This window comes from Protobothrops mucrosquamatus, unplaced genomic scaffold (assembly GCF_001527695.2).
Source record: "Protobothrops mucrosquamatus isolate PMUCROS unplaced genomic scaffold, P.Mucros_1.0 scaffold7992, whole genome shotgun sequence".
Classification (NCBI taxonomy): Eukaryota; Metazoa; Chordata; class Lepidosauria; order Squamata; family Viperidae; genus Protobothrops; species Protobothrops mucrosquamatus.
This window is the reverse complement of record NW_015393789.1, coordinates 1,056-13,408: the sequence shown is the minus strand read 5'-3', so window position 1 is coordinate 13,408 and position 12,353 is coordinate 1,056. Positions and strand designations below refer to the sequence as shown.

The window sequence follows — 12,353 nt, the reverse complement described above, 5'->3', positions numbered from 1 at the left end:
GAATTTACTTAATACGGGCTGGTCCCGAGACCCGTCACCGGGGTTAGGCCGCCTCCTCCTTCGCCTAGGCAGCATCGCAGACTCCGTGCAAGAGCAGAAATATTAGGAAAGTAGCCACCGCCTGCGATGAGCTGCTTGAGACGAGACGAGAAGAGCAGGTCGCCGAGGGAGCTCTAGGAGAAGTCGTATGCCGGCGGCTACCCGGGCTCTTCCTTCCCGCAATGGACGAGGCGCGGACGTTAGGTCACAGAAGCGCCCCGACTTCGCCGGTGAGCGAAACCGACCCCACCGTCATGGCTGCCAAGACCACCCGCTCTCCTCTTCCCGCGGGAGGCGCGTCTCTCTGCGCATGCTCCGCAGGTTCCCTTGCTCAGAAGTCCGGCGAGGAAGGGGACTCGCCGATACAGAGTTGCTGCGGCGAAAAAAAAGAGCGATGGTAGCGTCTCTGTACTCGATCGTCGCTGTGTGCAAGAACATGGGCATTGGAAAAGACGGGAAGCTTCCTTGGCCTCCGCTCAGGTACAGTCCTGCTTCTTTTCTTTTATCCCGCGCTTTAACTCGAAGAGAAAAACCACAATTCCCAGCATGCATTGCTTGCCTTGCATTGGAAGTTGCATTGAATGATCTCTCTGAATGGGAGTGTGTAGCTTGGGGGTTGTAGTTAATACGATCATACGGGGGTTTTTTGGGTTTTTTTTACCCAGAGGGTAGCAGATATTTTTTAGTAGATAGCACAAGTTTTTCTTTATCGAACTCTAACAGTAGTTTATTGTTGAATTCATTTTCCCTCTGCCAGTCCCTAACCAATATTACGCTAAGCTGGGTAGATGGGACATATGGCCCTTTTCATCTAAGCGGTTTTCAAGGAACAGCATTATTTTGCCGCCAACCAAATAATTAGAAAGCGCTTTGAAATCCTCTTTTCAAATTCGATACTCCAGTACTGGGCAAAAGCTTGAAGTACAGATTTCAGACAGAAATCGCCCAGGGTTAAATAATGTTTCAGCAAATCACTGACCTTTAGAACAGCAAACTTACAGGATGCAGCAAGTGGAATAAAGGGCACATTTCTGGGGGCGGTGTGTGTGTGTGTGTTCTGTGTTGTCCCTCGGGATGTATTTGAAGGAGTAGAACTGAACATTGTAAATAAGAGAATTGCAATGTAGAGACAGTTGTAAAAATTAAAATCGGTCTGTGTGAATTAACTGTATAAGAATTCCTTAGTGGTTTGATACCTTGACATAAGAGCAGAACCAAAGAACATTAAAGGACTTCAGATTTCAACATTCCATGGGACTAGGGTGTGTGTGGGTGTGGGTGTTTGTTGATTAACTTTAATCAATTAACTTACTTTAATTAAGTTTCCAGATCTTGGGAGTAATAATAGAGAGTACTCATGAAGGTTACATCATCACAAAATGTGTTTTTGTTTTTCTACAGGAATGAGTATAAGCATTTTCAGAAAATGACAATGACAACTAAAGAAGAAGGTAATAGTGGCTAATTTTTCCTGGATTGGGTGATGGCTGTCATTGTAGATGGGACCCTTTATGACTTGTGGACTTCAACTGACTCAGGAATTCTGGGAATTCACAAATCATAAAAGGGCCATAGTTCCCCACTCCTGATTTAGAAAGAAACTGCATCAAAACATTCTCAAATCTGCTTTGAGGATCCAAGCACATTATTGATTATATCAAGTCCAAATGCTGCTGAATGGGAATAATGTTTTTTGTGTTGTGGAAATACATTCTTGGTTCAGCTGAAATCAGTGGCAAAGCCTTAATAAGTTAAGAAAACAGTGTCATATTTATTTTGCATAGTAATATAATTTACAGTCTTAACATTTTGTATTTTTATCTTATCTTACTTATCTTTATCTTACTACAACCTTCAAAATATGTTAGCATAATTCCAAATGTTTAGTTGAGTGATTTATTTAAAATGATTTAAAATGACTTAAAGAATAAGGGAACACCTAGCTCTCATATAAGTCTTTCAACTAAGGACTGCACAACTAAGTACAATTTGTGTCCATTTCTATCCCTATTAGTGTAAGGATCAATTCATCAGTCCATGTGATAATAGGATATTAGAGACTTGCCCCAATTTATATTCTGGAAAGAAGGAACAGGAAAGAAAGATTTCTGGGCTGGGATGCATCAGAAAAGAAAGAAGATTGGGAGAGGCTGGAGGAAGGACATTTCCACCATTTTACAACAAAATATTTTTCAAATCAGGGAAGGATTTTGTGGCAGCAATAAAAACCAATAGAAACAATAGGAAACAATCCCCACAACAATGAACACCACAGTGTCATAACAAAATCAATAAAAAATGTAAAATCCAACAATTGGCCAGGAATAGCCATAAAATGGCTATGTCATACAGAACTTTACATTTTCTTGATATATTTGCAGTCCAAATCTCCTAATGTTTTGTGCTGTCTATCAGGAAACACAGAAGAAATGAAAAACTAAGATCCTTTTTTTAAAAAAAATGGAAATCATCCTTCATCAGAGGCCATCCAAATTTTATTTTCTTCTTTAGCTGAGCTAGCAGTGAGCCACTGATATTAAGAGCTTTACAAATTTTGAAAAGTACTGCTTGAAATACTGCTTGAAACAGGTTGACTAAAAATAGCACTCTATAACCACTAGGCGTCACTACATAATCATATTAAATATATTTGCATTTTACAGGAAAGCAAAATGTGGTCATAATGGGTAGGAAGACTTGGTACTCCATCCCTGAGAAAAATCGTCCTTTAAAAAACAGAATTAATGTAGTACTTAGTAAAGAACTAAAGTAAGTACTAATGTTGATTTTTTTCCAAAATTTAAGAAAATCAGCTACAATGAGTAAATTGATAGTTGAGAGTGATGTGAACATGATAGCATCACCAACTTTGTAATAATTATATTTGATTAACTATAATTTACTTGTTCAGAAATACATATAGCCATTTTGTCAAAGAGCTGTTTAGCAGCAATAATTTCTTTTCATTTTAATGTGAGATATTCGTGGATATTTCATTTTCACATATCTTTGATTTTATGAGCAGATTGCACAGAACCTTGCTTTTTTAGTTAGCATCCCCAGTAAATGTATGTTAATTTTAGTGCATTAATAATGCATATAGATTTTATTAAGGTTAGTTTTTAGCCCCCAATATAATACATGTATTATGTCTTTGATTTTTAAAAACAGTGTGTATAATCTGGGGAAACCCCACACTAATATATCAGCAGGTTCTTTAATGATTTCTGTATGACTAAGTTACTTGCTATTCCAAATCAAAGTGCCCACCCTCTTTGCTATAACTTCTAAATCTGTTGCCAAAGTGCAATAATTCAAGTAGAGTTCCTAAAGTAGATATGTGATTGAGATAAATGTATGTATTTCATGCCAAAGACACAAAAACAACATATTAGACCTAAAAAATATTCATTCTAAATAAATAAATAATTTTCGAATTCAAATTTAACTAATGTTGGTATTGGTATCAATTTTAGGAGTTCATAATATTTAATGTATATTTCCAAGCATTTTGAAGGATTATACTGGCTTGTTTAATTTTACTCTGTTGTTTTAAAGTTTTAACTCTATTACATTAAAATTGAATACTGCTTGACTTTCATAGCTGAGCAGTATTTTAACTAACTTAAATTTGAACAAAAATTTAATCACCTAGGTAGGGTAGAGCATGGATCCCCATCCTATGGACTGTTTGCAGCTGGGCCGCAGAAACAGCAGGTCAGCCCGCACACATTCCCACTTGCTTGAGCAGCGGGCGAGCATGTGCACATGTGCTCCATTTGTGTGAATGATGGACATGTGTGCACACCACTTGCACAAATGGAGTAGAGTGTGCTGGCTGTTCGCACAGAACCATCTCCTCTCCTCCCCCCCCCCCCCAGTCCATAAAGCTGGAAAGCTTGGGGAACTCTGGAGTAGAATATTCCAGAAAGTGGGTATGCCCTCTGCTGGTTTGATTGGGAGAACAAATTTTACATGAATCAGATGCACTTACAGATATATGAAGCCCATCTTAGAAGCAAAAAAGAAGAATTTTTTTTTCCATAAAGCAAACTTTATTAAGAGTTGTTTTTTTGATGCTTGGCTACTATGTGTTTTGTTTTGTTTTTTATTGGATGCATTTTCTCTTTTATTGTAAGCTGTTTAGAAAATGTATGTGAAATGAATGGTTATATAAATAAGAATAAATAAATATATAAATTTACCAAAGAAGACCAAAACCCTTCTATGTAATGTTGGAAATAAAAATAAGAGATAGCCAATTCTTCTTTCTCAAGAACAGACTGTGCATTCAATAATCAATTATTTCTAAAAGCTGCTTTTTATATTACTCATGTCAAGATAATTTGTAAAGTATCCAGAGTTCCACTATTTTTTAAAAAATAGGTAACACTTCCATATGTTCTTAATTCGTATTTGGCTGATTTGAATATCTTTTATTTAAGAACATAAGAAATGTCCTACTGGATCATCCTCTTGGCCCATGTAGTCTAGCAATCTGTTCTCACAGTGCCCACAAACTGTACAAGGAAGCCTCTATTGAAGAAATAGCCTTCAGAAGCAATCTTACTGCCATCATAGGTATTGATTCTCATGACTTCTATGAATTGGTCCAACTCTTTTTTCAGGCCAACCTGACTGGTAGCCAGCTCCACATGTAATTTTAAATATAGTGAAGAAGGCAGTAAATAGTCTATTAGCCATCAGATCCTGCTGGATATTTGATGAGGCTCCATTGCCTCATGAAGGGGCCTTGGTTATATGCTATCTGAGGCAGTACAACAACATGAAGCAGCTGCCTTTGTTTCTGAGAGCCCCACTATTTATTTTACCTGAATTAATGCTTGTTGTGCATTGAAAGAGATCAAAACAACTGCCAAAATATCAAAAAGAGAGCTGCAACTCCTGCCCTCTGTCCTCTCTCTTGTTAGATAGCACAATAACAAAGTCTTGGCCAGTTGCTTTTTTTTCAAAGGAGCGCAGGCACTGCCTTAGCCTGATGTTTTTTCTCTTTTGCAATAGTGACAAGTATCTGTAGCTCGGGTGTAGGATGAGGGTGAAGGTTCGTTCTCCATTCACCTATTTAATAATGTAGTAATCAGAGAATAACTTTTTGGGATTCATTAGTTGTCTTATAAGAGTTCTCAGGTTTCATAGAATGTGTGGAATGTTTTTCCTTATTATCTTCCTTTTCAACTTAATAAAAGTTAAATCAGTTTGGATGAAATTCATAATGGTGATGCAAAAAAAATCAAATCATCAATATTGAATTGTAAAGGACATAAATGCCAGTCAAATAAATTAATACAGTGCAAGCATCTGAAAGGAGAGGTTTCCTACATGAAACGTAATGAAGTTTGAGTTTTGCCCTTAATCTTTTTCTGATAGGTTTGTCTATTGGTGGCCAGAAAGATACTTCACAGTAAGTCCAGCTACTTACTCTGCTATACATCTATCCCCCCAATGTTCTTGGATTTTAATTGGTAATATGTTTATGCTTTAAGGGATGTTCCTGAAGGGGCCCACTACTTGGCTAAAAGTCTGGAAGAAGCCCTAGATCATCTTGAAACACCAGAGATGAAAAGAAAGGTAGACAAGATTTGGATAGTTGGAGGAAGTTCAGTATATAAGGTATGGTTTAAATACAGAACATCTTTAAATAATCTAATAATCAGAGATTAACTTTTTGGGATTCATTGGTTGTTCTATAACAGTTCTCAGGTTTCATAGAATGTGTGGAATGTTCTTTCTTATTATCTTCCTTTTCAACTTAATAAAGTTAAATCAGTTTGGATAAAATTCATAATGATGATGCAAAAAAAAATCAAATCTTCATTATTGAATTATTAAGGATATAAATGCCAGTCAAATAAATTAATGTAATTTAAAGCTGCAACTTATCCAATGTTACAATTTGATTAAAATACTGATTCTGTTATTTACCTGAATTATATGAAGTGCATGAAAGTCATCAAATATAATGATGTCAAGAGCCCACTATTTTCATTTTTGCTTTTTCATTTTGGGTCATTGTAATTTAGTTATTACAAATTCTTTATTAGTTTCAAATATTATATCCTTAATATAACAAAATCATAATTGGTAACAAACTATTGTTATATGATGACTTCTATTAAATCTGAATATTGTGTTCATAACTAATTTAGTGTCTTCAGAATATTGTTTATAGTTTATTGATAACGTGTTTCCCCAAAAATGAGACCCAGTCTTTTTTTTTTTTTTTTTTGTCTCCAACAGAGGCATTTGGCATTATTTTCAGGGGATGTCTTATTTTTTCCATTATCTTGCCTCACAGTGGTGGCACCAACAGCCCTTTCCAGCAGGAAGCCACGTGACCATCATCGGCCCACTTCTTCTGCAGCTGCTGCTTGCACACATTGTCCCCAGCCTCCGTTTCGCTGGCAGAGGCCTTCAGGGAAGGCCTCTGCAGCCAAGAACAGAGCCCCAGGTTGACGCATGCATCGCCCCCAGCCTCCATTTAACCAGCATTTTGGTGGTGGCGGCATTGACAGCCCCATCCAAAGAGAGCCCATGTGACTGACGCCAGCCCACTTCTTCTGCAGCTGCTCTCCACTGCTCACATGTGTCAACCTGGCTGGGGGGGGGCGATGTGTCAGTCAACCTGGAGCTCCATTCTCTGCTGGTAAAATGGAGGCTAAAGGCAACGAGTGCAAGCGGTAGCGAGCAGCCACAGAAGAAGTGGGCCGGTACCGGTCATGCAGACTCCTGCTAGACAAGGCTGTCAGTGCTACCACTGCGAGGTAAGGAAGGTATCAGGGCATGGGAGGCCTGGCTGTGGGGCCCTGAAGTAAGCAGGTGTGGAACATGTGGGGTAGTTCCACCCCCTCCTTCACCTGCTTTGCCTCACCTCACGACGGCACCGCAAATAACCAGACGGAATGGGCGGGGGGGCAGCTGTGCAAGCTGTTAAATACGGCTTATTTTAGGACTTATATTAGACTCACACGTAAAAATAAAGCTAGGGTTTATTTTCGGGATAGGTCTTATTTTCGGGGAAACATGGTATGCTTCCTTAATATTTTAAAGTTTTCTTTCAAACTGATCACATATATCTTGTAAATATATTTTTCCTTACATAATTAAAAGTTTCACTGAGATCAATAAAATCTTTCCAAATATTCATGTCTAAAGTAAAGCTAAAACTAAAGCCTTTTGGAACATCTTACCCTCTAAGGTAAGATCTGTGCCCATCCTCCTATCCTTCCTCAAGAGCCTGAAGATCTGGTTCTGGTTGGCCTGGAGACCAGATGAGGGAATGCCATGCTGGAGGTAGTTGCTGAATTGATGGCAGATTCCCCTCCCTGCTCTCTACTCTCCACCCATCCATCTTTTTGTTACCATGTTGATGTATTCTCATGTTTTCACTGTTTATTTTATTGTACTATTGTTTTACTTAGGTTTATACGCTTCGTTTCTTCCTTTTTAAGCTGCCTTAAAGTAGCAAAATAGGCAGCACATAAATTTAACAAGTAATAATAAATGTCTATGAAGATTCTCAGTCATCCAGGTATGGTTGTCCCAAAAGTATTTTTTCAAAAGACAACTGGACTTTGTTTTTTCCTTGAAGACATTTCACTTCTCATCTAAGAAGCTGCTTCAGTTGAAGAAGCTTCTTGGATGAGAAGCAAAATGTCTTCAAGGAAAAAACAAAGTCCAGTTGTCTTTTGAAAAAACACTTTTGGGATAAGTAATAATAAATAACTAAACCCCAAAGAAACTTTTAAAATTATATTAAAAAATAAAGCTATTTCTAAGACAGGGGTAGGCAACCTTGGCTCTTTTATGACTCGTGGACTTCAACTCCCAGAATTCCTGAGCCAGCCATGCTGAGGGAAAAGGGAGAAGTTTCCAAGCTGAGCCATGCTGGCTCAGGAATTCTGGGAGTTGAAGTCCACGAGTCATAAAAGAGTCAAGGTTGCCTACCCCTGTTCTAAGATACAGGTAATCCTCAACTTACGACCACAAATGGAACTGGAATTTTGGTCACTAAGCAATGCAATCATTAAGCAAATCATTATGTGATGAAAGCCAATTTTAAATTTACGCCTCCAATGCCAATGCTATCATGCCCTATAAATACGTATTATCTATTGGTAATGGATATGAATACATTTGTTTGCTGTAATCCAATTTTCAATAGAGATTTGCTTTTGAAATTTTTTGTTTAATAAAACTGCAAAAAATGTTTAGGAAAACCTTTCCCAAATTAGCCTGCAACAGAAATTTTCAGTCAAATTACATTTGTTTAATTATAATCTCACCAATTTCTAAAACTCTAGCTGTAAAATGTTATTTGGGTTGAAAATGCATATGTACGTACAGTTTCAATGTTGATTATCATTTTGATTTTATATATATAGTACTTATTACTGCACCATCTATTTCAGTGAGTGTGAAAATATCCATATATTTTTTATGCAGCCTTTACAAATTTTATATGCAGAAAGACAAAAAGCACTGTTTTAAATGACCTGGTTCAAAACTGCTGAACAGATTTTTCTGAGCAGAAACCCATGAACAGCTGTCAGTGGCAAATAATTAGTCAAGTTTATTTTATACTCCAAGAGAGAATATCACCTGACTCATTTTGATTAATGCATTTGCAAAGTGTTACTCATTTGTAAGGAGAACAAGAGATGTGATGTTTAGTTTATCAGTTAGTGAATAATGGAAAATGAAGTGCTTTTGTTACCCTTGCTAATAAAATACTTTACTCCACATCTAAAAAACAATGTTTTTTTAAGCCTTCAAAAAACATATTTTTCTGTTTAGTATGGCTTTACACCTTTTCCTACATAAGGACTCCATATTTTCATGTAATTAATGTAATAAATCTCAAGCATGTGACAGATTTGTGACAAAATAGTTTATTCCCTGCTTTATTGCAGACAGCATTCTTACTAAGCTTTAACTATACATTGAATAGAACCCTAATGCAGGAATCTGTAGGAATTACGGGAGACGAATTTGAGCAAAAAAAGCAAAAACCTAAATATATAGTTATAGTAGCCAATATATTTTAACAAATATGATAGTAATTATTGATTTGAGTCAATACCAAGATGTAACATTTTGTCTTTTTGCATTTATGTACCAACAATATCTAGATGTAGCTTTTGTTATCAGTTATCCATGTGAATTAGTACTGAGAATGATGTTTTTAATCCATAAGTAAAGGCACTAAAAACTTACTAATAGTTTATTAATAATTTATACAAAATTACTTGAAAATGTTAAGGAGAAAAACTTATTCTTTAACAGCCCTTACTCTGTGGCTTAGGTTCTCACCCGGAGTGAATCCTTGGTGTTAAACAGCAATAGCTATGTTACAAATTGCATTACAGGTAATACTTGTTAACCATTCAGAGTTGTGATGCCATTGAACGAGTAGCACTTACAAGAGGTCCTTGACGCCTCAGGTGTTATACCACCCTTGCAGTCATTCAGTCGCAATCCAGGGGATGGGCAACTTGCTCACACTTATGTAGCTGTCATTTGCAATCTTCCCTGCCAGCTTTCCACAAGCAAAGCCAACAGGGAAGCCGGAAGGAAAAATTGCAAATTGTTCCCACTGCTTTTTCTCCCGAGGACCTCTGCTACAGAGTATGAGATCACAGAGTGCATATTCCTTGGTATATTTGCACCACAACACCCTTTCCCCAGCCCTCATTAACTTGCGTGGCACTGCAGCAACTCCTCCCAAGACTACATACACTCTCCTCAACAACCCCCTACTATGTCACTTCTAATATTCACTGTCCTGCATGAGAGCTGTTCAGGATTTGCAACTTCCAGCCAGCTTCTCCATTGACCTTGCTTCTGGGAAGCCAGCAAGCAGTTGCAAGACCCAGTCATGTGACATCATCATTTAATGACCCACAACTTTCAATTAACAACAGCAACAGTGATTGCCAGGATTGCTGTCACTAAACAATGAAATCATTTGATATGTTTATGATCAATTACTTAATGATGAAAATGCCCATCCCAATTACTGTTGTTAAATGAGAACTACCTGTATGCCAAAACTAAATCAGTCATATATTTACAAGATAGATAAATCCTAATGATAGCTCTGCTTAAATAAAGGAATCCTTTTTCTAAAATATTTTTTATAAATTTAGAGCAATTACATTGGAGATTTGAATATATAAACAAATATCACCATTCTATAAAAAGTTTTGTATGATAACGCATCCAGGAGTAGTTGTATCTTCCTGCTCCTGGACAAAAGAAGCAAAGATCCATAGGATTAAATTTTTACCCAAAATGCTGATGACCTCAGGTTCTTCATCCAGGAGAGTCAAAAGTTGTATTTTGCCTTGACCTCAGTTTCAAGAGAAGAATGTTGAGGACTGGGATATTATAGTAAACCACAGCAATTCCACCTCAATTCCCTCCAATATCCATGCTGGCTAGAATTGTAGAATTTTGTGCTATCAAGTTAGGAAAAGCTAATCAACAACCAGCAGGCAACTAGCTTTACAAGGTAAGCAAACCTGCCACAGTAATTTGGGAGTTACTGCAATGCCTAGGCCAAGGCTGAACCATTTTTTTTTTCTGAAGAGATCCGTATTTCCCCCCTCTCTCTGGGCATAGGAGGACTCTACACATTAAGTACGAGTATTACCAAAGATGAATAATGACACCATTTTGTCTGTAATACTTTTTTTTTTCTTTCTGACAAGCATAAAGTTATACAAAAGGAACAGAATAAGTTGAGTGATGTCATGAAATAGTCTCAAATTCTCTATCCCTGCTCTTAAACAGTAACAGTGCAGCAATATCAGGACTTTGGATCTCTCTACTAGTACAAGCATAATGCTTTAATGTATAGAATCAAACATTAAAAATAATATACAGCTTAGTATTTTGGTATAATCAAAACTGATGATCATATTGTACATAATTGAATATGTTGATTTGTTATTTGGAATAGCTATGAAGGAAGGGAGGAGGTTAAGGTATGAATCATTGATAGAATCATGTTGTTGAACGTTCTGTATTTGCTGTTTTTAGAAATGCTTAAGATTTTGAAGTATTGTTCTGAAAAAAGGAGACTTAAATCTGGAAAAATGTAGCAAGTTTTATTACTACTATTATTATTTTTATTAATAATAATATTAATATTTCCATGTAAGGAATTTTTTTGAACATATCTTTGAGAGACACCTAAGTAATCTCAAATCAACTAATTCAGTGTATTTGGATATTCTGCTGTCCTAACTATGGGATTCTTATCCAGGATTCTTTATCCAACTATTGTAATATCCTGCTCATAGCTCAAGACCAGCAGTGTCTTAGAAGAGAGCCCCTAGTGCAATTTATTTTTACCTTGAGTCCTGGAGAACCAAGTAGTTGACAACTAAAGTTAGTAGTATAAACCTTTGTGAACCCAAACAACAAAAATGCTTTAGCACAAATTTAAAAAAGAAAACATTTCCAATATAATTTTAAATAAACAAGAAAACTTGATCAATCAATTAACTTTAAGGGAACTGAATTTATTGACCATGAAAATAAGCCAATATAATCTGCCATTTCCTTCTTCCACCAACGATCATGCATGTTGTTTCAGGCAGAAATGATAGGGCTACAATCCTCTCCATAATAGTGTTGACCCTGATTGTCTCAGGTTTTGATCCAGCGTGGGAGGGGGATGCAAAGTGCAAAGGGAATGGCCATTCATATTTCAAGAACTATGTACATGACCAATGTGTCAGCCATACCAATTGTGAGCTGTAGCACATATAGCTGAGGTAAATAACCAAGATATGAGTCTTGTTCAGTTGTGTTATGTAAACTAAGTTGCATTCTTGCTACTGTTTTTATTTCTAATGGCATTTATCAGTTAGATGGCCCTATTATATATTATTGAATTAAGCAAATTTTCTGGATTTGCATTTATTGTAAACCAACCAAGCACAATATATTAAAGTGTCATTGTATTGCTCAGTTTTAGAAGAATGTAATAAGAATATTAGTGAATAGTATGATCCTAAGCAAATCTTATTTGACACTTTTTCCTAGCTAGTAAATGATAGAACAGTAGCCAGTGAAAATGTTTTTCTTCTTTTTTACCTGAAGACATAATTTGAGCAGTCATGTTCCCTGCTTACGCTTAAAATATTGGATTAGTGCTGCATGAACAGGCATTTGTCAAAGCTGAAGTTAATAATGCATTAAGTGAATTTTCTTCAAATTAAGTGTTCAGTGAAAGAAAAGCAGGAAAGCAAGCTTAACAGATAAGATTATATCTGTTAATTTTCATG

At 36.6% G+C, this 12,353-nt stretch overlaps 1 protein-coding gene across 1 annotated transcript in view; it reads left to right on the top strand.

Annotated features, from left to right (window-relative positions):
* Positions 1-363: 363 nt before the first annotated feature.
* LOC107300688 (dihydrofolate reductase-like) overlaps positions 364-12,353 on the top strand; it is a gene marked incomplete at its 3' end in the record, with an annotated part of 13,039 nt that continues 1,049 nt past the window's right edge. Inside the window, exons 1-4 of the mRNA XM_015829994.2 lie at positions 364-519; positions 1,441-1,490; positions 2,703-2,808; positions 5,544-5,670. Coding sequence (XP_015685480.1) covers positions 434-519; positions 1,441-1,490; positions 2,703-2,808; positions 5,544-5,670 — 369 coding nt within the window. The remainder of the gene's footprint in view (positions 520-1,440; positions 1,491-2,702; positions 2,809-5,543; positions 5,671-12,353) is intronic.